The sequence below is a fragment of the Anabrus simplex genome, chromosome X (assembly GCF_040414725.1).
Source record: "Anabrus simplex isolate iqAnaSimp1 chromosome X, ASM4041472v1, whole genome shotgun sequence".
Taxonomy (NCBI): domain Eukaryota; kingdom Metazoa; phylum Arthropoda; class Insecta; order Orthoptera; family Tettigoniidae; genus Anabrus; species Anabrus simplex.
Window position 1 is genome coordinate 97,988,360 of NC_090279.1, and position 25,173 is coordinate 98,013,532.

General features: G+C 41.5%; 1 protein-coding gene across 1 annotated transcript in view; it reads left to right on the forward strand.

Annotated features, from left to right (window-relative positions):
- The window catches only part of LOC137503324 (zinc finger protein 3 homolog), a 49,597-nt gene extending 24,936 nt beyond the window's left edge, over window positions 1–24,661 (forward strand). The window contains exons 4-5 of the mRNA XM_068230875.1: window positions 12,445–12,527; window positions 24,502–24,661. Coding sequence (XP_068086976.1) covers window positions 12,445–12,527; window positions 24,502–24,661 — 243 coding nt within the window. The remainder of the gene's footprint in view (window positions 1–12,444; window positions 12,528–24,501) is intronic.
- The last annotated feature ends 512 nt before the right edge of the window (window positions 24,662–25,173 follow it).

The window sequence follows — 25,173 nt, forward strand, 5'->3', positions numbered from 1 at the left end:
GAGTTTTCGTGTTACGGATATGCAAATTGTTTTGTTTCCAAGAAGACATTTTCGTGTTTATCAGTGTCGTAAATAAGAATTGAAAATCTTTAAAATGAAGTTGTTTTTGCAAGGATAAGTATTTGTCAAGTAAGTCTGAGCACTAATCACTGCTTTAAAAGAAGTCTGTGTGCCTCATTCTTTCCCACATAATAAAATAAAGAAATTATATTCTGAGAAGTTTGTCTTTTCGCGTGATGTTCTTTGCTCTAATTTTACATTAAGAGTGCGGTTTATTTATTATATTTGTCTTTATTTCTCAGCTTGTAATATTTTCGTAACTCTCCACGAGCGCACTGTGCAGGCAAGAGTTAGTGCTGCTTTCTGTCATACGATACGAGAACCAGTTGTTCATGGTATATATCTCGTTTGAAAGGCGATGTCTCGAACTTTTATCTGAAATATGTATCGAGTTGGTTTTTTCGTCATAAATGTTATTCCCCTCATTCAGTTTCATCCTGCTCTTTTTGGTCTCGCTGCAGCTTGATCAGTCCGTGTGACGCGCCGCGCTCAATGGCTAGCTTCAGCCGTGGTTTGACTGACAGTAACGTGCTTCAAATATTGTATAATTCAGATGAAAGTTTATTCGGAAGTAGTAGTGACAGTATTATCAGCAGTGATAATGAAATAGATGATGTGGCTGTAACGGATGCAGTGGTAAATGATGAGAGTGACGATGAGGAGGAACCAGTACTTGGAAATTTCGTGTGGGAGGCTATGGATAATTATACAATTCCAATGGAAGTTTTCAACAGTGAATTCTGATTCCTGAATTCTCTAATAATATTCAGACAAGTCACAGGGACAAACATTGAGCAGTTATCTTATCGGGTTTAGCTGATGGGAGGTTTGTTTACAAAATACGCTCGCTCGGGCGGGGAACGAAATATTCAAAGCCGGCGCGCATCAGATAATACAGTTCCAAGGTTGCAGGAAAGAAATTTTATCAGGAAATTATCAGCCAAGAGTGAGGAATCCAAACCTCAGAGACGTTGTATGGTATGTTCAAAACACGGCGAAAAGAAGACGTCGGTCTACTGATGCCAGGAGTGTGACTTGGGCCTCTGCCTCGAAGAGTGCTTCGATCTCTATCAAATGAAACTAAATTACTAAGGAAATGTGAAACAATTATGTAATTATCTGCATGTTTTATCATAAGGAATTCCAACTTTCGTGAATATCGGGCTTCTCTTATACTTGTAGTAACGCTTGAAGTGAATCAATGTATTTCAGTCGCGCGTAGTTGAAATCTCATCCGGATGCGGGATAGGAAGCTCTTTAAATGGCCGTGACGCTGAGGGGTTAACGTATTGTTTGAAATTAACTATTAAGATTCTCTCACAATAAGTATTGGAGGAGAAGGAATTCAAGCAATTGCTTCTTTGTGTTACTGAGCAACTGGCCGTATAGCTATCGGCCTGCATTTGGGGAATGCTGGGTTCGGACCAACTGCCGACAGCCCTCAAGTGCATGTTTTCCATGGTTTCACATTTTCACAGCAAACAAATGGTGCGACTGTTCCTTAATTAAGGCCACATTTGGTTCCTTCCCACTCCTAACCTTTTTTAGCTCATCATCGCCATACGACCTATATCTGTCGGTGTGAAAGGGAAATGGTAGAAACCATCAAATAAACAAAATGCCATAGGTTATGTTTATTTAACTTTCACTTGTAAGGCTTCCGTTTATGATTATAACTGGTCACTGTTCTTTGATTGATAATTACATTTTAACTTTCCACCTTTTTGACTCTTTAATAAACCAAGGAAACTAAAATGTTATATACATAGTCAATGAAAATTTACATTTACAGTTTAGGAATAGTTTTTGCTTCAGTTTTGTAATTAGGATACATCTAAATGTGGCTTAGAATTATTGTAGAATAGTTATTTTATTAGTAAATATCATTCTTACTTTAATGTTACTTAATATTTTCATTGTAGGGGAGACATCTGCTTAGAAATGTAGTTAATTCTATTGTTTCTCTTAACCTGTTGTAATTAGGGTAATGTAAGTCCGGTTTAGAATTGAAAAGTAGCTATGTTAATTAGATAGTAAGTTGCTTGGTTTGGAAACGCCAGAAATCTCACGACATCTGCCAGGTTACATCCAGCAGGAATGGTGTTGACTTCATTATGTGCACACGCCTGAAAGATTGAGTTGCTGAGGTTCAGCGCTATTCAGACAGTCTTTTGTCAATTAAACTCGACATTTCATCTTCTCGAACTTGTGTTTTCTTTGTCACAATCAGGCTGTGATAACCTGGATAAGGAACAGCATTGGCAGGAGCTACCAGATCATATTGTAGCGTGTCCTGAAGATGAGTTTCCACTTCTCTGTGGTGACCTTAATGCGCATGTTGGTCACACTAAGAATTGTTATAGCTGCCATGGTGGTAATACCTTCGGTATGTGATATGATGATGGAACTCTTATTTTAGGTTTCATTTGTGACTGCAGCAAGCAAATTGATCTTATCGTTGTTCAGCACCGTGATCTCCAACTAACAAAGGATGTGAATGTCATATCATTTGACTGTGGACCACCTCTGCATAAGGTAGGCATAGCGGATTTAATGCATCGTAGAGGTAGAGGGAAAAATGCCCCCGAGAAGGTCAAGTGATGGAAGCTTAAATACTAGAAGGAGACCCTAGCAGGCAGCATAAATTTTCCTCTCATTGACCTGAATGCAATTGACAACATGTGGATACAGTCTACAGATAATTCACTGCAACCGTCACTGTAAACTTGGGTACGACATAACGTTGTTCCTACTGTATTGAAAATCAAACGTTCTTATGGATGATTCCAATCTAAGAAGAGGTGTAGGAAAAGACAAAGGCATACTGTATTTAAATTGGCTTTCACAAAAGACTCCAGAACACAGAGAAAGAATTTTCTTTGCCGAACGTGTGGCTAAGAAATCTGTCGCTGAATCGAGGCGCACTCACTGTAATTACCTGTGTACAAGGTGTATTAGAACTGTACTGACAAGGAAATCAGGGAAGCTCTTCGTGTAATGTTGAGGATGATGGTGCAGTTGGACTGCCGGGGAAGTGTTTCTTTTTTGAGGAAATGAAGTACACTGACTGACAGTGACAATGCAACACCAAGGAGGAGTGGTTCGAAAGGGATGAAAGTTGGGGAAAAAACAGAGACGGCACGGACGAATAATTGATGTTTATTTCAAACAGATATGCAGGTTACACAATGCGCACGGTATCGACTCAGTAGGATGTAGGACCACCGCGAGCGGCGATGCACGCAGAAACACGTCGAGGTACAGAGTCAATAAGAGTGCGGATGGTGTCCTGAGGGATGGTTCTCCATTCTCTGTCAACCATTTGCCACAGTTGGTCGTCCGTACGAGGCTGGGGCAGAGTTTGCAAACGGCGTCCAATGAGATCCCACACGTGTTCGATTGGTGAGAGATCCGGAGAGTACGCTGGCCACGGAAGCATCTGTACACCTCGTAGAGCCTGTTGGGAGATGCGAGCAGTGTGTGGGCGGGCATTATCCTGCTGAAACAGAGCATTGGGCAGCCCCTGAAGGTACGGGAGTGCCACCGGCCGCAGCACATGCTGCATGTAGCGGTGGGCATTTAACGTGCCTTGAATACGCACTAGAGGTGACGTGGAATCATACGCAATAGCGCCCCAAACCATGATGCCGCGTTGTCTAGCGGTAGGGCGCTCCACAGTTACTGCCGGATTTGACCTTTCTCCACGCCGACGCCACACTCGTCTGCGGTGACTATCACTGACAGAACAGAAGCGTGACTCATCGGAGAACACGACGTTCCGCCATTCCCTCATCCAAGTCGCTCTAGCCCGGCACCATGCCAGGCGTGCACGTCTATGCTGTGGAGTCAATGGTAGTCTTCTGAGCGGACGCCGGGAGTGCAGGCCTCCTTCAACCAATCGACGGGAAATTGTTCTGGTCGATATTGGAACAGCCAGGGTGTCTTGCACATGCTGAAGAATGGCGGCTGACGTGGCGTGCGGGGCTGCCACCGCTTGGCGGCGGATGCGCCGATCCTCGCGTGCTGACGTCACTCGGGCTGCGCCTGTACCCCTCGCACGTGCCACATGTCCCTGCGCCAACCATCTTCGCCACAGGCGCTGCACCGTGGACACATCCCTATGGGTATCGGCTGCGATTTGACGAAGCGACCAACCTGCCCTTCTCAGCCCTATCACCATACCCCTCGTAAAGTCGTCTGTCTGCTGGAAATGCCTCCGTTGACGGCGGCCTGGCATTCTTAGCTATACACGTGTCCTGTGGCACACGACAACACGTTCTACAATGACTGTCGGCTGAGAAATCACGGTACGAAGTGGGCCATTCACCAACGCCGTGTCCCATTTATCGTTCGCTACGTGCGCAGCACAGCGGCGCATTTCACATCATGAGCATACCTCAGTGACGTCAGTCTACCCTGCAATTGGCATAAAGTTCTGACCACTCCTTCTTGGTGTTGCATTTGCTCTGTCAGTCAGTGTATTTACTGTATTTGCTATACCAGAGAGTCAGCCGCTGCCCCTTGCTGTGCGTAAGAGTAGGCAAAGGATGGGAAGTGAAAAGTGGGAGGCAAAGATAATGCTCGGTGCGAATGCATAAGTTTCTCGTTCATTTCGCATAGTAGCTTCCAAGCTCCAGTAGGCAGTGTACAATTTGTTCTCCACAAATTGACTACAATGTGATCCCCATAGAAGGAGAAGCCGTACTTGTACCAAGAATACAGGCAGCTTTCCAAGTCGTTCGCCACTCACTACACATCCTGGACAGACTCCAAAAGTCACTCACTACTACATTGTGAACTATGCACCAAAATACGAGGGGGCCATATTGAACATCTACTGTAATTAAACCGTTGGGCGTATTGATTCCTTCGTTTAGTATTTCATTGAATTTACAATGTTGTGGGTGAAGGAATGTTAATGTTAATTAATATAGAATATTATTGTGACATACAGACGAGAGGAGAAATAATCTGGTGCTCTCCTTGACTGACAAGTGTGTCATAAATACAGTGTGTTCTTCAACTGTGTGTGCTGTTACGGCTATTTAATAAATGGATATTGCATGTTACAGACGATCCTATTCAAGTCGTATGAGGAATTTTTGCGTATGCGCGAAGCGCTATCTCTGTCTGCAGCATACAATCCACAACCCCTCCCTACCCTTGTGTTACGATTGTGAGTGTATATCGAATCAAACATGTTTCAGTATGCAGCAATTCATAGAAGACAGCAAATCATATGACGTAATAATTAATAAAGATTCATGGGAAGGCTATCCAGTAAGAAAGAGGCTGGGACCAATGAGAGGTCAATGGAAGGAATAGGAATAATAATACATTTTAACGAAGACCATATATTCTTTCCGCTTAGAAGATAACCCAAAACACAATGTAGCATTCCGTAACATGGCACATTAATAAAACAATCATCCTGAATAACGTATTTACAAGAAATCCCTAGACAATTTACAGAATGTATTAAATGAGGCAATACAAAAGGCCGTAGCAAACTGCAACCCTCAGCATAACAGAATAAATTAACACAGTTTCCAAAATAAACAAGAGGAGGAGGAAGGCAGTAGGGAGGGGCAAGTACGGGATCACAACAGTGGGAGTCGCCAAGCACTTTGAGATGCAGAGTACAGAGTCAGTTCATAGTAAATGTTGTTGAGTCCAGGCCTCGTGTTCAATCATTCAAAAACTCTTGAGTCTATTGATTAATTGGAGGTCATATTTTGTTGGAAAGAAACACTCATGTAAAACTGAAAACCGGCCATAGATACGAAGGTGAGTTTAAGGCCCTGACTGCCAAAGTGCATTAGGCAAACAATCATGATAATAATAAGTAAAGCACTCTGTTGCTCACCCAATGTGTTAAAAAACAGAGTTTCCCGGCAGAATACTGGGAACGCCTTCTACGACCCTCCAACCTCACTCTGTATCAGCGCTGGTCTCAAGACCGAGGAATCGGGGAACGAATTTATTACATCACAGAAAGTTCGTGATAGAAGCGCACATGGGTTCTAGAAACATCAGATTGTGACGGAGCGGGTGACGTAACCCAGTGGTAGATCAGTGTGCGATGAGCTGTCCAGCAGGTCGGGCGCTAAGCGAGGCCAAAGCGAAAGTAGAAGGCAGATTACATGAGTGTTGATAGCGGCGAGTAGGGCAAGACATGTGGAGTTCTTGATAATGGCAGCAGTAATTAGGTGGATGGTCGTTCCACTTGTCTTCCCTGAAGCACGGCAGCAGCTCATCAATTTAATCACGCACCCGTAAGTAACAATTTTAAAACCATTTTCTCAAAAAGAATAATTTTCCCCGTCAGTCTGATTGAACCGTTATTCTTAACATAACACGAAGAGCATCCTTGAATTTTTGTTGGTATAGTTCTGATAACCACTGTACACCACTGAACTCAAAGGAAGGAGAAAATAACTATTTTCCAGCTGACAAAAATTGACACAGGTTTTGAGCGCTCTGTGTGCATTAGAGGCAAAGATGATCAGTGAATACAGGACAAACAAGAAATCCTCAAACATTGGCAACAACATTTGTAGAGATTTCCTGCACAGAATTACCACATCGCCCTATTCCTGATGATAAGTCCCATCTTATGCATCACATCAAAGGTACTGATCAGTGCCATTAGGAGTATGAAGAACCAACAAGCGCCAGGACCAGATGACATTCCAGCAAACTTCTGGAAATTGTAGCAATTTAAGGAACTCATTATCAACTGGCTGACAAGCTTGTTCAGTGCCAGAGTTGCCTATGGACTCTCTCATATGCAGATGATGTTGCACTTGCCGATAGATCGAGAATGGGACTGCGGCATCGAAGTGAAGATTGAATACCTTTTTTATAATACAACCTTAGAATGAACAGCAGGAAGAATGAATACCTGGAGTTATCTGAACCGTCTAATGGCTCCATCCAACTTGACTCAGGTACCTAGGATCTTGCCTACAGACTGTTAGTTGGGTAGATGTTGAAGTTCGAATTATGAAAAAGGCAGCATGGATGAGATGAAGGGAAGTCATTGGCACACTCTGTGACTGAAGGATAACACTACGTCTGAAGTCCAGAATATACTGCATGTTATTATGTCTTGTTGCTGTGTACGGTTTTGAATGTCGACAGGCTGAGTAAGGTATGGAGTAGCAATTACACAACGTGTGAATGTGTATACACTATTAGTCGATGGGCATCACAGTCCTGCATTATGTAAAAAAATACATCGTTCACCAGCAAACTGGCATCGCACCCGTCACTTGTGGCATAGGATATGTCACCAATGGTATGGTCGTGTCCTTTTCCATACCTGATGCAGTTGGCAATTCTATCCAATCCTTTGATACTACTTTGCAATGTCCAGCCACTTACATATCTAAGGATGTTGATAGGGCAGATATCGGGAAACTACTGTCAAAAAATAGTGCGGTTAGGATAGGTAAAATACTGGCTGAATTGGTGACTATAAAGACGTGGCCAAAATACACTTAGGAAAATGGAAATTGCTTCACCATGAAGGCATTTGTCGTTTGTGCTGATTTTCAAGATATGGAACGATGCCATGTAGGTATGCAAGCGATCAAAGTTTCAGACCCATTGGATTGTTGCTACAGGTCTCCCCACGTGATTGGTCGCGGAGGAATCAACACTATACGGACTCTGGTGTAGCGTAGTTGACTTGTAGTCTCTGCAGTGATGTGTTCCCCGTCAAACATGCCTCGACGACAGAGAAGAGCACGCTGTCAACAACTGTCGCCGTTTGAGAGGGCTCGGACAATTGGGCTGTGTGGGGCTGGATTATCGATAAGTACTGTAGCTGCACGTGTTGGCCGACAGGCATCTACGGTACAACGTGTATGGCAGCAGTGGTCGAATGAAGGTACCCACACTCGTAGACTTGGCACAATCCCAGCGAGACGGACAACTGTGAGAGAGGGTCGCCGCATCATTCAGATGGCCTGGATGGAACCCCATGCAACAGCAGCGCAAATTCGAGTTGCTGTAGCACCCTACGTTAGACAACAAACAGTTGGTAATCGCCTGCGTGCAGCTGGCTTACGAGCCCGTGTCCCTGCAGAAGGTGTTCCATTGACCCCACAACAGCGACGTGTAAGGCTGGCCTGGTGTCGAGAAAGATCGACGTGGGTCGACGAATGGCATACGGTCGTCTTTAGTGATGAATCGCGCTTCTGTCTTGCCTGCAGTGATCGCCAGAATCGTGTGCGCCGACGTACCGGGGAGAGGGGCCACCCGGATCTTATTGTCGAGAGGCACACAGGGCCAACACCAAGCATTATGGTCTGGGGAGCTATTGGCTTTAATGTGAAATCACAATTAGTGCTTGTTGATAGGGTACTCAATCCAGTGGCTGTCCCTATGTTGGCGAACATTGTTAATGGGATTTCAGCAGGACAGTGCCCGGGTTTACACTGCACGCATCTCCAGAGAAGCTCTCCACGACATCACAACCTTAGAATGGCCCGCCAGATCCCCGGACCTCAGTCCTATTGAGCATGTGTGGGACGTGATGGGTCGACAACTGGCCAACCGTCCTCATCCACCCACAACTCTGGAAAAACTGACCCATGCAGTGCAGCAAGCATGGGCCACAATTCCTCAGGACGCGATCCAGGGCCTTATTGACTCCATGCCACGACGAATTCATCAATGTATTGCAGCTCGTGGTGGGCACATCCTGTATTGATTGTTGTCCAAACTTGCGGTCAGAGGGACCTGAAAGTGTAATCATCGAATCACAACCAAACACTCGTCCTGCATGTTCAATTGCAGCAACGTAGCACCGCTCCTGCTGGGTGGTGCAATTTCCATTTTCATCAGTGTATTAAACATGAAAAAATTGGGAATTGAACACATAAGATGTTACCAATTTTTAAGTTGATGATTTTAGTACTTGATATGCATCCCCTTAGCTTTCATGAGTGACTTGATTTGGCTGGGCATACCGTCAGTCAGTATTTTACCCTGACTTTTTAAATCGTCATCATGACACCAGATTTGAACGATCTTCCCAATCAAGCTTTTTTGTCGTTATATTTGTTTTTCCGATTTTCCTTTGGTACCGTCCAAGGATGTTCTATGGGGTTCATGCCTGAACTGTTTCTAAGCTTTGTGGCAAAGAGGCCCATCCTGCATAAAAATAAATTCACTTTGACCAAACCACTCTTGCACCTGAGCTACCAAACTGGTTCTTAATACTATACTGTTCACGTCTCATAGTTCCTTCTACAACATATAATCGTCCACAGCCGTACCAAGAGAACACACTCCAGACCATCACTGAAGTTGGATGCTTCAATCTCTGCTTCACTCATCCTGGATGGAATGCTTCCCCTTTACTTCTGACATATTGACTTGTCTCCTCTTCGACAGGAAATACCGATTCGTCACTAAAACAAACCTGAAATAATAAAACACATAAACCTAGCAAAATTTCATACATTTACTCTACTATATGGTTACATCACTTAGATTGGGTAAAAAATGGAATAGTGAGTGATAATTTAGGAATTACAGTAATTGTCATGGACTTGCCTGTTTTCATTCATCAGATGACCACTTCTCGAGAGTCTTGGCCCACTGGAACCTCTTTGCAGCCATAGCAGGAGTAATCTTCCCCTTTCCTTGAGGTCGTCTTGCTTTCATTCCAGCATTAAACAGCTCTCACCTCACAGTCCTGGCTGGTACCAATGAACCATACTCTTCTAATTTCTGACGTAAATCTGAACTAGTAACATTGCGGTTGTTTACTGACAAATTAATCAGTTTTTCTTCCTCCTTGGGGTTAGTTTCTTCTTTCGCCCACAGTATCCAACATGTTGTTGACATTTTTTCTCCCCTTATCTTCACATTTTAAAATTCTACTTACAGATTGCTGTGATATTTGCAATCTAGAATCTATCTCTTGCTGTGAATAACGTTTCTCCAAAGTAGCTCTCTGACAGTGCCTTTCTTGGCGAAAGGTCCTTTTGTCTCCCCAAACCTCAAAATTTTACAATTCTCTAGAACCACTCTGAAGAAATGTGAAATGAACTCATGAACAGTATCAATAATGCATGTAACTTACAGAATGCACAGTCTTAACAATAGGTCACATTGTTTACTTCCATACAGCAACAATATGCAGATATGGACAATAACCAACAGAACATGTTCACTAACAAAATTGACACAAAACCATATGAATAATGAAATTACATTGTGGTTCCCACTGTACCCACTATATGAAAAAATCCAGTAGTGTAGTCAGGGATATCCCAAGTGGTAATTCCACCAAACAAGTTCAAGGATTAGGCTATAAAGGTTGATAATTTACATAAAGATAGAAATATACGTTTGACCATTAGAATTTGGCCACGTCTGGTGTATTAAAATATAGAACTCAGAGCATTAGAATAGGTGAAGCTTTATTTGATCCTGTAACTATTATTGGATTGGCTCCCACAGGGCAGTATTATGAGACCTTTATTTTCTGATATATATAAACAATATGAATAATGAACTGAAATAAGTTATGAGGCTCTTTGTAATAAGTAAGTTTCAGTATTGTGTGTAACTGCAAAAATACCTTAACAATATTGTAAGATAAGATGGACATTTGGCAATGTTATATTGGTAAACAGTGTGAAAAGTCAGGTTCTCTGTTTCACAAATAGAAAGGGTCCTCTCTCATTTAATTATTGTGTTGATGGGGTGAACGTTCTTTAAGGGGATCTCTGTAAGTACCTAGGTATTCATAATAAGAATAGATCTTCATTGTGGTAATCATATAAACATATTGAAAAGGATTTTTACAGATCTCTTAATATGATTATGAGGTTATTTAGCGGTTGTAATGGAGAGGGCATATAAATCTCCAGCAAAGCCACAATGAGAGTATGAGACCATCACCAGTATTACTTGAATAAAGAACAGGAAATAATCCACAGAAATATCTCCAGTTCCTCCGGGTGATTTCTAACAAAAGAGTGTGTTTACAGAGATGTTGCAAAGTTTCAGCTGGGAAGACTTGGAGAAGGAGACAAGTTGTTTGATTAAAGAGTACTGTATATTCTGAGATGTCATTGGAGAGATGGCTTGGAATGACATTAGTTGATGAATACATTTAAGTCATGTTCTTTAAGTTTAGGAAAGGTCACAACATGAAGATAAGTTTGAATTCATGGGGACAAATTTTGGTAAATGTTCACTTATAGGAAGATGATTTAGTGATTGAAATAATTTACCGAGGATGTTGTTTCATATATTTCCACAATCTTTTTCTATATAAACAACCAACACCCGAAACGCTGTTGTTTGATTGATTCGTTGATTGATTGGGACATTGACTGATTTTTTTTGGTCTTAATGTGATGTACAGAGAGGGATGATGGATATTTCTATGCTTATGATTTAAGCATTGTCCACTTGTTGGGAAAGTGGTGGGAGTACTGTAGGATTATTTGATATTACAAGTCAAGTTGGTATAGAAAGATGGGAATAGTGGAATGTGAACATGAAAGGATGAAGAAAATAGCTATTCAGTGTGGAAATATTCATCAACAGAAATAGAAACACAAGCACGCAATGTTATTGGGTAATGATTTGGAGATAGTGTTTATTATTATTTATTTTCCTAAAATTGTACATATACACATACACGGAAGTGCCTCCACCCACACATGTATGTGTACACATACTCTGGTGAATATTCACAAATATGTAGGTAATTTTATATTTACATATTTGCAAATGATCCTCCTTTTCTATGCTACCTTGTCTACTGATATCCTACACTGTGTTCCTTTTCATGTTCTTATCTCTCTTATCATTTGTCTGGAAAGCAGTGGCAAAGGGACCGGGTTAAAATGCAAAAGGTCATTATGCAAGTTAGGTTCCAAAAAGGATAAAAAATAAAATAAATAAATGCAATGTAAATTTTAATCTAATAGAAGTTGTATAGCATTATTTGAAGTAGTTGAACAAGTTGTACATGTGTTGATTATGTTTGTAATGCAGAAAGTATTATGAGTAAAATTTTATAAATTATATACATGCTTAATAGAAAAGAAAGTGTAAATTGTAAAATACTGTATTTTATGAAATTGTCTTTTTCTCTGTTCTTTTAAAAATTAGTGCTTGATAATAATGTATTTTTGTGTACCATTTGCCACCAAGGTCGACACCTCTCTTGTATTTAGATTGATTTTGAATAGATTGTTCCTTTCCATTCTTATATTTTTAAAATGAGAGATATATTAATTTTAATCTTTATTGTGCCACTGTGAAATTTATTTTCTCAGCTGTTTCTTGTTTAGGCCTATATATATTCCTTTACTTCTTTACTCTACTTTTCTTATTTCTTACTTATAGCCTTCCGAAGATACTAAGGAGGAAATATTCATAGAAGAACATACCGATGATCAGCTGTTGCCATACATCAAAGAAGAAACAAAGTAAGTACACTATAAATCCTATATAATATAGAATATGTTGTACGTATTCACAGTTGTGTTCAGTGTTGGTTGATTTATCTCCTAAAACTGGCCATTTTCGTCTGTTGAATCCTCTCTTTACAAGGTTTCATTTAACTGCAAATATCTTAAAATTCTATTGGTTAAAATCATCTTAAATATTCAAGAACTTTGAGATTATATTTAATGTACCATCATGTAGTTTTATTGAATACCGGTATATATCTAAAAAAGAATCTCTGGTAAAGCTAGATATTTTGAAGTGTATTTGTTTACAATACCTTTAAGCAACTATGAAGAAAGTGTTCTTTCTTGCACTGTCTCTGCATCATTTGTTCATCACATTCTTATCATCTGAAATGCTATCTGAAATTATTGCCTCGAGATATTCTGAGTAAGTTTTTGTACGTTCACACCAACAGTGACACACAGAAAAAGCGATGTTTGTAGATTATAAATTAAATCTTCAAATTCAAAATTGTTAAGTTTTATGTACATTGTAATATTTCGAACTATCATAATCAGTCTCATTAATCAATATAATTATGGCTTGAGTTCAATAATGTTATAACTCAAAGAATGTAATTTTAAACTATTTCGTTAGATTCCGTTCTTTATGATCATTTCTGGTCTCTTGTGTGTTAAGTCAGATTCCTCCAATTGTGGACGTCAGAGCAGATAATGTGTTGTAGAAATGAAACGTTCCGGTCAGTAGTACTACATCTTCAATATCATAGTTTTCAAATAAAACTTGTGCATTCTTGTAAGCGTAAAATTATGTGGTCTTGAATTTATGTTCATTCCAGTGTTGTAGTCACACTTGCTGATTCATTTTAGTGTTCATTTTCAGTCAGGGGCTTGTAGTATGTTGATTGCAAACATACTTACACAATTAGTGTAAAGTAATAAAATGAACAGGTACCGGTACAAGTGGAGTTTTAAATTTGTGCAGCTTGCCTAAAAAATTCAGACTTCTTTAAGTAAGTGAATTTATTATCTCATAAAATTAGATAAATAGGGCGTACATTATTGCTTCACGTCCTTAGGTTTAACCTCAAAGTGCCGTACACGTGACCCCCGGCTGCTACTAAGAAAGCAATAACTTTGGCTGCTGGATCTGTCTTTTTAAAGATCTCCGAACAATGACAAAGTTATTTCATGGAAATGGCTCTTCTCATAGCTACCAGACAAGAAACATTGGACCTTTCATCCATGTCTTCCAGCTTAACGTAGAGAGCAACAGCAGAGCAAAATATGACTACCTATCCAAGATTATCCTGGATAATAATATAGATGTTGTGTCTATACAGGAAACCCATACAGCCAATGAAGAAGAGTTTCGGAAAAGGGGCCGCATTAATGGTTACACAGCTCTTGGTGCAACATATCACAGTGCACATGGTATAGCTACTTATGTTTGTAATAATATCCAAGATGCATCACTGCTCTTTCAAAACGAAGACAAGGACATCCATTGTGTTGCTGTGTGAGTGGCAGATGTTACTATTTTTAACATTTATAAACCCCCAAACGCACAGTGGCCAAGTACAGTACTACCTAATGCTCAACACCCTGCAGTTTATATAGGCGACTTCAACAGCCATCACGAACTATGGAAGTACTCGAATAACAGTGAATGTGGAACGAAACTCGTAGAATGGACAGAGATGAACAATCTTCATCTGATGTTTGACCCAAAAGATCTTGGTACTTTCCAATCAGCTGCATGGAATAGGGATTCCAATCTTGACCTGTGTTTTGTTAGCTGCAATGAGGGAGGACAGCCCTTACATACCAGTCGTAAAGTGTTAAGACATTTTCCCCACAGTCAACATGGCCCCATTATAGTGGATAGTGGCATCAACATTCCTGTTGTACGGTCAATACCACATGCTCGGTGGAACTTCAGAAAAGCAAATTGGTCAACATTCACCACTGAACTGGATATATGCATTTGGTGGATTGCTCCCAAGCACAACAATTACAGCGTTTCGTAGGTGCAGTTATGATGGCGGCTAAGAGGAATATGCCTGGAGGCCATAAAAAATATTACATCCCTGGCTGGAATGTTGAGACTGGTGCGCTCTATAACGAATATCTGCAGACTGGTGATAAAGACATAGCTGATGAACTTCTTTCCAGCATGGATACTACCTGGGGAGAACGGTGAATTGAAACAGTGGAGAATATCGACTTAACTCATTCCAGTAGAAGAACTAAGGCTCTCCTCAGAAAACTTGGAGAAAGGACACCTTTGGTGAAGCAAGAGCCTGGAGTTATTCCGGATGAAGTAGCATCTCACATCGTCACGACTTCCCAAACTCCATCAGATAAGAAACATACCAAACACATACGGCGCCAGCTCCAAACACCACGCACACCAAGGTATTCACTACCACTTACGGTGCAAGACATCAATGCTGCTCTCAAAGACGTTAAACCAAGTACAGCTCCAGATTTTGATGGCATTCATCCAGAATTTCGCATTCATTTAGGGAAGAATGCTAGAAGTTGGCTGGCAGGGTTTTGTACCGACCTTCTACAGAACAGACAACTCCCGGCAGAATTCAAACGAACGAAAGTGATTTCCATCTTGAAACCAGGTAAGCTTGCCAATGACCCAAGCAGTTATAGACCAATTGCCGTTCTTTTAGACAGGCTAATCTACAACAGAATCAGCGCAACAGTTTTCCAGCATATTGCAGTTTATCAAGCCGGATTCAGGCCCAATTGCAGCTGCTGCGATCAAGTGCTTTCCTTGACATTCCACATGGAAGCAGGTTTCCGGAAACAACTCAAGACCTCAGCTGTATTCATTGATCTTACTGCAGCATTCGACGCAGTCTGGAGGGAAGGATTAATTTACAAGCTTCTCCGAATTGTACCCTGTAGGACCATCGTGCAGGTTATAAGCAATATGCTCAATGACAGAAGATTTCAAGTGTGTATGGGAAATAGTATAAGTAGAGAAAGAAGCTCAAGGATCGGTACTGTCTCCCCTACTGTTCAATTTGTATATCTCCGATCTCCCAGAAACATCATCACAAACCTTTTGTTATGCTGAATATCATAACACTAGCCACTCAATATTGAGACTTTAGTGTGACAGAAGAAGTGCTACAAAGAGACCTGATTTCACTTTAAACGCACTTCAAGAAATGGCAACTGTGTCCTAACTCTAACAAAACAGAAGTGTCATGTTTTCACCTAAATAATCGCCAAGCTGGCATTAAACTTCACATACATTTTTGTCACCAAGAACTTCGGTACAGCAGCTATCCCAAATATTTGGGGATTACACTTGATCGCACACTATCTTACAAACAATATCTTATGAATCTGTCCAAGAAGCTCAAAACATGTAATATTATCCTTCAGAAATTGTATGGCTTAAGTTGGGGTTCATCATCAAAGACTTTATGATCTGCTTTGGGACTGGTTTTCTCGTGTGCTGAGTACTGTGCACCAGTTTGGCTGGATAGCCCATATACAAGACTAATTGATACACAACTGAATGCTAGCGTGCGGTTAATATCTGGTACTGTCCAGTCCACACCCCTTTATTAGCTCCCAATTCTGTCAGGTATAATGCCGCATGATGTAAGAAGATCAAATGCTCCCATTCGAGAGTTCAAGAAGATAGAAATGAACCCTCAACTGTATGTTTTGGATGATATTCCTATTCTCAAGGTAACAAGGTTCAAGTCACGACATCCATCTTTGCATGATGCTGTCGCATTGGCTGATGGGAATTTTCACCCTTTAGAAGAATGGAGAAGTAGCTGGAAATTTGCCACAGACAGTTCCTTACACAACATCTTTTCTGGTGAACATCATCTACCGCGTACGATTTGGACCACTCTGAATCGGGTGAGAACAAATCATGGACGACGCAGGGATGCCCTTTATAAGTGGAAATATATCTCATCACCAGAGTGTGGCTGTGCATCTCGGCAGATGATCCCCATATTGTAAGTGAATGTACACGACGTTCCTACACAGGTAGCCCGAGTGACTTTTTGGAACCAACAGAGGAAACCATACAGTAGATCACCCAACTGGACATCCTGCTATAAAACATGTTTCTTGTCTGTGTATATTTGTAAATACTATATATTTGTGTATAGGTATCTAACTTGTTGCCCTATGCTAATAATAATAATAATAATAATAATAATAGTAATAATAATAATAATAATAGGTAAATCATGTAGTGATATAATATTCTTTTTTTTAAATTGTAATTATTGTCACTGACCTCACAAAGTCCTGTTTTAAAACATGTAATGCAGGTCATGCGATGGCTAGTCATAGCCTAAGGTTTGACTTCAAACCAGATTTGTGATGGAAACTACGAATTCTGAATGGTTTATTTGATTTTGTGAGTGGTTAGAGCCTTCTCGACTCTTATGTGATGCAATGACTTGTTCCTACTTTACTTTCACACTAGTGGCAAGAAATATTCATGTCGGTCCTCAGAACTACCCAATACCAGCTCACACTCTCTGATTAGTCAGAATAGAACCATGCACACAACCAAAGATCGCCCAAATAGTCTATTCTTCGAGGTTTAAATCCTGCAGTTTCTTTGTAATTCATGTATAGCAAGACACAATAGGCTACATTAGAGAACAATTTTGTATTATGACCACCAGTAAAAATGTTGCTTATGAATCCTTTTCCGACACAATATCATATTTCTATTTTTGATGTAGTCTAAATTAGCTTTCTACTTTCTAAACATATTTTGTGCAGAGGCACTATCGGACCAGCAAAGCGACTTGCATTTTATGTGTCTTCTTTTTTCTTGGCATATATGTCAGAGGACAGTCCATTGTCTACGTAGCTTAGTCCATTTTACATCATAGATTTTAGTTGCTTCTGAAGGATTTAGTCGACCGGACCTTATCTGCTACTTCCCACTTTGTTTTATATCTCACCTCCGGCGCTATTGTTTCCTCACTCTCATTTCAGCAGTCTACAAATATCATGCCGCAACTTAAATGACTTCCTTTAAAATGTCTAAAATATTTGCCATGCCAGTTTGGTATTGATTTTAAGATTCATAAAATTTCCTAATTGCTGACTTGTGGAAATACATGTATTTCTGAGATTACCAATTAGTGATGAGGCTTACTTCCGTTTGTGTAGAGACACATGGTCCTGAATTAACCACTTACTTATGTGGTTTCCTTCCAGCTTTAGAGCGTTGAGTGTCACATGGCCCTGAGCTGACCACTTTGTGCCACTCCTCCATGGTCTACATATTTATAGGCGTGAGCGGAGTGAAAATAACAAACTGATTAATATGATCGTCTGCTGTCTATGACATATGTAAGCAGACATATGAATTGCAAAATTCTATTCAGGCTAGAATACATTGACGGACTCTCCTCTTGTAGGTACTCATAGAATTTCACCAGATATTCAAACTGTCCTTCCCATTTAACACAGATATACCCATTTTTTATTTTTTTGAGTTATAAGTTTTTCTTCACAATGCATTTATAGGAGTCACTTAAACACGAAATCCAGAAGCGTTCAGCCATTCAAACACTATTTTGTGAAAATAAGTTTTTATAGATATCGGACATATGCTTTAGGGGAGAAAATTTGAACATACAATAAACTAATTTGAATGTTAGGATGTGTAAAATATCCATTGCATTCCATTTTTGTAACAGAATATTCATCAGTCTGCTTCTGGTGGCAGGGTCCGGTGTTGTGATTCATTGACTTCAGTTAGTTCGGTCTCGGGCCATGTCTGCATGTAGTCTTCCAACTTTCAGGCCGTTGTGCACTTTATCAGTCTATGCTGTCTGGTTCGTTCCTCGCGCCTCCTTTCACCGACTTTCTGTGTATACTCTGATTTTCCCAATATATCGTCCTCTACACGCAACACATGCCCAAACCAGCGCACACGCCTTTCCCCAATTTTCTTCTGGGTCGGTGCAACGCTAAAATGTTTTCTAATAACATCATTTGAAATGTGATCTAGTCTAGTTATGCCAGGCTTCGACCTAAGCAACTTCGTATCCATGATGCTTATTTGGCGTTCTACCTCTAGAGCTGGGCAGCATTCGTTGCCGTAGAAAACGACAGGATGTATATCGGTAGGACAGATATCAGTTCGGTAGGACTTAGTTTAGAGATGGCCCTTTGTCCAAAGTTCGGAAAGGCGCCTGTTGTCATTCTCCACTTCAGTCAGGCGTTGTATATCCTTAAGTTGACTTCATCAGTAAGTCGGACATCATCATAGATTGTGGAGCCAATATTCTTAAATATCCCTACTCGTGCTATATCTTCAACGTCAACATGCATGGTTCCAACTTCTCGACGATGTAATGCAATGTATTCTGTCAACATAGAATCACTCCATAGCGTTGCCTTCGTGATATCATATCATGTAGACTGACAGAAATACTTGAGAAGTCTTATACGCACTACAGCTGAAAGGTGTTCAAGTCTAGGGAGGGTCACTCGCTTGATAGGTGACAGTCTGTTCTTGCTGTGAACCAAGTGTACCGAGACTGTATCACTCTCCACTACTCTGAGATAATGTACGGCACCATAAGCCCTCTCCGAAACGTCACAGAATACATGCACTTGATAGTTCTCTGGCGTACAGTAGAAGAAGATTCTATCCATCGAGGGATTTTTTTTTCTTTTTTTGCTAGGGGCTTTACGTCGCACCGACACAGATAGGTCTTATGGCGACGATGGGACAGGAAAGGCCTAGGAGTTGGAAGGAAGCGGCCGTGGCCTTAATTAAGGTACAGCCCCAGCATTTGCCTGGTGTGAAAATGGGAAACCACGGAAAACCATTTTCAGGGCTGCCGATAGTGGGATTCGAACCTACTATCTCCCGGATGCAAGCTCACAGCCGCGCGCCTCTACGCGCACGGCCAACTCGCCCGGTCATCGAGGGATTTGAATGGCTGACAAGTGAATGAGACTGGAAGCCCAGAGTTGCCACCTTCTTGCTAGGTCTATGGGTAGGAGATCGTCCCATGCTATCCCTCTACACCAAGTATCCTGGAAGAGGATTTTACCTGTAATCGATATTGGCGACAGGAGACCAAGCGGATCGTAAAATCTTGCTGTAGCTTGTAGTACCTGTCTCTTCGTCGCCGGCTCTTCTGGTAGCGTTCCAATGATGTCGTTAGGGTCGAAAAGAAGACAGTCCGTTTGCGTGTTCCAGTTAACACCCAAAACTCGTGTATCTCTCGTTTCCTCGCGCCCTTCGGCTCTCCATATACCCTTTAACAGTACTGAAATGGTCGCCCACTTTGACATCGGCATTTGTATCTCTCGGAGAAGCCCTGTTATCTCGTAGTACACAGCAATGATTTCATTTTCGTCTTCTGTTCTGGCTGTGAAATTATCCATGCAGGTCCATTGATCTAGCAGTTTAGTAGCCAAGGGATACTTGTCACAAAATCTGGAAGCCAATTCACGTAATGTAGCTGATAAAAGGAATGGGCTGCATGTATGTCCAAACGGCAAACGGGCGAATCTGTATACTGCAGTGTTGTCAGTTGTCTTCCAGTCTCATTTTTCCCCTCTCTCCACTTCAAACCATGAAATCTCGTTAAGTCTCTGTCATTTTTATCCAGACGCAACTTCAAAAAGGCTTGGGTTCCGTACCCAATTAAAGCTAGTCGGTAGAGTCGGAAGCGGAGTAGTGTTGCCAGAATTTCTGGTAGGAGATTAGGCCCTACCTCCAGGGCATCATTGGGTGATAGGGTACCCTTTTCATGAGATGAAGCATCAAAAACTATTTTCCACTTCGTCGTGCCGTCTCTCTGCTTGTTTATAGCATGGTGAGGCAAATAGAAGGTGTCGGTAACCGATTCAGCCTCGGGGGCTGTCTCTACATGTCCCTTCGCAAAGTAGTCGGTCATTAAAGCGTTGTATGCCTCTCGGAACTGTTTGTTTCCATTAAGTTTGTTCTTCAGGGAATCAAAACGTTTCTCAGCGTTCTTGCGATTCGAGTGCAGTATTACTCCTTCCTTCCTTGGTAGGGAGAAAACCCTCCTCCCGTCTTCCATTTTGAATGATTCATGAAAGCCTTTCAAGACTGCAAACTCTCTCGCAGTGAGTGCTCGTTGCTGATCTTCCTTTATCCCTAGTATCTCTAGATCCCAAAACTTGCGTGGATTGTTCTCGGAAGACAGCAATTCTGCATTGATACTGACGTGGTTTATGGACACATGATTCACTGTAGTACCAGACTTATTCCCACTAAGAATCCAACGAAACCTAGAGGGAAGAAGTACCATGGAACTCGAGATGCGTATTGGCTGTTCGTCCTTCACCACCTGCCAGTACTGGTCTCCTCCTATCAGGACCTCAATCATCAGATCGTCTGCATCATCTTGAGGATCTGCTAGTTGCAATTTGTGAAGGCGTGATAGACTCTGTATGTCACGTGGGACGGTTGGGTGTGGTGAGTACGTGTTCCTGCTCTCGAATGCCGAGATTCGCACGGAATCTTTCGTCCACATTCCACTTATCCTGAAGTTGGCCAATCTGCGAGTCACCGACGTACTTAATGGTGCTTCAAATGCTGTGACTGACAGATCTCTCCTGTCAATGACTTTCAGCTTCAAATCGTCTACCAGTTCCGAGCTGATGAATCTTGACTGACTTCCGGCGTTCAGAATTTAACGTGTTCTTTTCCAAAGACCGGTTGGTCCGATTACCCAAATTCGAGCTGTTTGGAGGTATATCAAGTTCGGCATGCTAACATCTATTTTTCCCACAGTTACTCCCACTTGTCCTTCACAGATAGAGATGTGATGTGGTCCCTTACATTTAGTGCAGGATACTTTGTTCTTTTTGGTGCGGTGCAGTTTTTCAAGGTGTGACTTCTGTTTAGGGATAAAAAGCATCGTTGAGTAGACTTCAGTTGGTCTATGCGTTGCTTGACATCTTGTCATCTTGGTACAGTTTTGAGCCCAATGGTCTTTCCCTTCGCAAAAAACGCAAAAAGGTGACGTCTTCGTCTTCCTGGACGTCTGGCCCGTCCTAGTAGTGACTTGCAAGGCAGCAGCAGTTGGGTAATATGAGTTTGAGATGGCGTTGTCACCTTTGATTTTCTGCGCCGTCATTGCGCCCTCCACTTCTTCATTGAGGAATTCCATAAGCCTTGTTATGTGCGCTTCGGAAATCTTCTCTCTCGTTGCGTAGATGATCCACCTTGTAGACTTATCATCCGGAAATGCACGTAACAGTTTGGGGGCTAACATTCTACCGTAGTGGTGGACATTTTCCCCTAATGCCCCTAAAGCCTGAATACGTCTATTATATTCTATATATGTATGATTGAGGGCGTCGGGCGTAGCATCACGAACTGGTCTCATGGTCTCCAGGTAATCCAGATGCGCCTGGATGATGCGGTTCCTATCGCAATATCGTCCAATAAGATTCACCTTTATTTCCTCGTATGTGTCTGCAGTCACCGCTATGCCATAGATTAGCTTCTTAGGTTCTCCCTCCAGGTATCCACGAAGGAAGACGTGTTTGTCGATAGTGTTGATGGTCGGGTTGTTGTCTACCGCTGACTGGAATTGCTCCCAAAGCCGGGACCATTTCTCTACATCTCCTGCGAATGGTTCTAGTTTGATAGTCGGTAATTTAACAGAGTGGTTGATTGAAAAGTGTGATGGCTCTGGTACTACGGATAAAGGTCTGGAAGGGTCAAGATTCATATTTCCGAGCGACTCAGATAATTTGTCACGAAAGACGCGTGTCGAATTAAATATCGCGCGCTTCGCGACCTCGATGTATTTCTCACGCTCTATGACATCTGCGTCATATTCGGCGTCTGATAAAAGATCGTGAATGCCATTATCGAGGGAAATGAGTTGATCTAAAGGTCCCTGGTTCGATCGCGGGTATCGGCACCAAATTATGTCGTATATGTAAACAAGTTTTCTTTATTGTACTTCACTTCGTACCAAGAGAAAAACATAGTGACGTCAAAGAAGATACAAAGAATTCACACACAGAGATAATAAAGGCATTGTTAATCCTCCACATTTCATGCTGACTGGGTCCTGCCAATGCGCGTCCCTTCCAGAGGCTGCACTAACCTTGGTTCCGATACCATGAGAGATACTTCTGTAATGATGTGATGGTATTATTTTACGGCCGACTTGTCTTGAAGCATTTTAGAGCTCATGACAGAAGGTAGTAACGCAGCTCCGGATATGGGGAACAGATTCCTTTTGCAGCCACTCCTACAGAGAAGAAGCGCTACGCTCTTTTCTGCATTAACTTCCAGAAATTTAGTGTACCTCTTCCGGCATCTGCTCCGTACTGAACGTCTCCATCTTCTGATCAATATCTTGTGAGATGATCAAGAGGTTTAGTCTGTCATATCTGGAATGAATGTCCCCCGTTTATTTGTCCATTTATTTTCTCCAAAGAGAGCAGTAACAATACGTGGTCGAGCTTCCCATTACTTTGCTTGTGAGCCAGTCATACATTCGACTGGGCCATGTGAATTTAGTTCATACAGCACGAATTGGAAATTAATAGATCATGTTACGATATATTTTAGCCTGCGTGATCGATTTTCCCATGTGCCAGTTGCAAGCGTATCTCACCTTTAACCAAGAAATTTGCATTTACCGCCCTTCTTTCGTAGAATATGTAGAACTACTATGCGGTGGGGAGACAGGCACAGAATTGGACGCTATCTGGCTATCTTATCAATCCACTAAAAATAATCACGTTGCCCGTGATCTTTTGAAATAAATAGAATAACATTCCTTCCTTTACATAGCAGTAATATCCACTACGATGCAATTCAACGTCTTTTCATCTCGAATTTTGTCTCAAACCTTGATTTTCATGCTCCTTCTATCCGTATTGTTAAAGTAATACTTGTAAGAATATCCAAGGGCATAATAGGTTGCGTTTGGTTTCAAAATCAGGATATTAGAGCATTGTAATAGAATGCTACCACCAAAGCCATATTCTGTGTGGCCTTCATAATGTCAATAACAGCAGTATCTGGGGGAGAAAAGACAATATCAATGCTAGGGAGAGAGCCGTCGTATACTTGTTATATTTCAGCTTTTCCTGTATTTCATCAGGATTAGTGGTTTTTCGTGTTGCGTGCGGCTTGTGTTAAATACAGCAATTAAGACGTAGACTGATGTAGTACATGGTAGTAAGTATGAACGTCCTTGTGTAAACCTACCGTCCTATATGTTGGTTGGGTCTGTTTGATTGCACATCAAAGCTACATATTTCGGAAAAGCGGCACAGTGACATTATAAAATGCTATAGTGATATGATAACAATGTACAAATTCAATATGTATATTTGTGTGACAAAATAACATTCATAAAAGATTAGCCATGGTTCAGCAGATCTTGCTGACTGTCGGCAAACGATGATCTCAACTTTATTAATATCTACAACACAGACATTCTCTCAAACAACCTCAAGAACAAGGTCCTTTACAAAAATTATTACTTGCTTGCGATGAAGCGCAGAGTGGTTCAATAAGATCAAAACTGCAAAGCATATGTCGTCCTGTATGTAGGAGAACAGAGTACGGATTTCAATAGAATAATATGTGCTGCATTAAAGAGCTTCTATTTCTCCTTTTAGGCTGGATCACTTCTCATGCATTCTTTAAATGACGTTGTCTATTAACTCGTACATTTCTAAACCGTGACAAGTTTCTTGCGCGTGATATCGTGATTAAGAAAAGACGCAACACATTCTCGTTACAAGTGAGAGCTTTTGAAATTTAACAGTATACTCTGAATTTGACCTCAGATGATGTTTACTCTCAGGAATGTTATGTTTATGAGTAACGAGCTCTCTGCACTGGATATCAGTGAATGGAATGTCCAGTAGCAAATCCCCTTTGTGAGAGTTGTAGTGGAGTTGGCTGTTGAACTATTGGTCACATGGTTTTAATTTGTCACTGTAGATCGAGACCCGAGGTGAGCTATAGAGATCATCAACATCCGGATGGCAGATCACATCTGAAGAGTCACAAGGATGATCGACCCTTCAAGTGCGATCACTGCGGAAAGGTGTTCGGTAGCCGAAGCAGCTTGTTGGAACACCTCAGGATGCACCCGCTCTAAGTGTGTGGATTTTCAGATAAATGCTTCACAAAGAGGAAAATGCTGACAGGAGACACGCGATTGCATACAGGTGGGATTAAAAACGAATGCGCAGTATGTCATAAAAATTTCAGGAAAAGTCCAGAACGGAATTGGTTCCACACGGGCGAGGAGCCATACAGTGGCAATGTCTGTGGCAAATCATTCATCGCGAAAGCCAAATTAATTGTTCATATGCGGACCCATACAGGCGTGAAGCCATACAGATGCAATCTCTGTGGCAAATCATTCATCGCGAAAGCAAAACTAATTGTTCATATGCGGACCCATACAGGCGAGAAGCCATACAGTTGTATCGTCTGTGGGAAGTCATTCAACAGGAAATGTATTCTAACTGTTCATTTGCGGACCCATACAGGCGAGAAGCCATACAGCTGCAATGTCTGTGGCATGTCATTCATCGAGAAAATTAGTCTAACTGTTCATTTGCGGAGACATACAGGCTTGAAGCCATACAGTTGCAATGTCTGTCG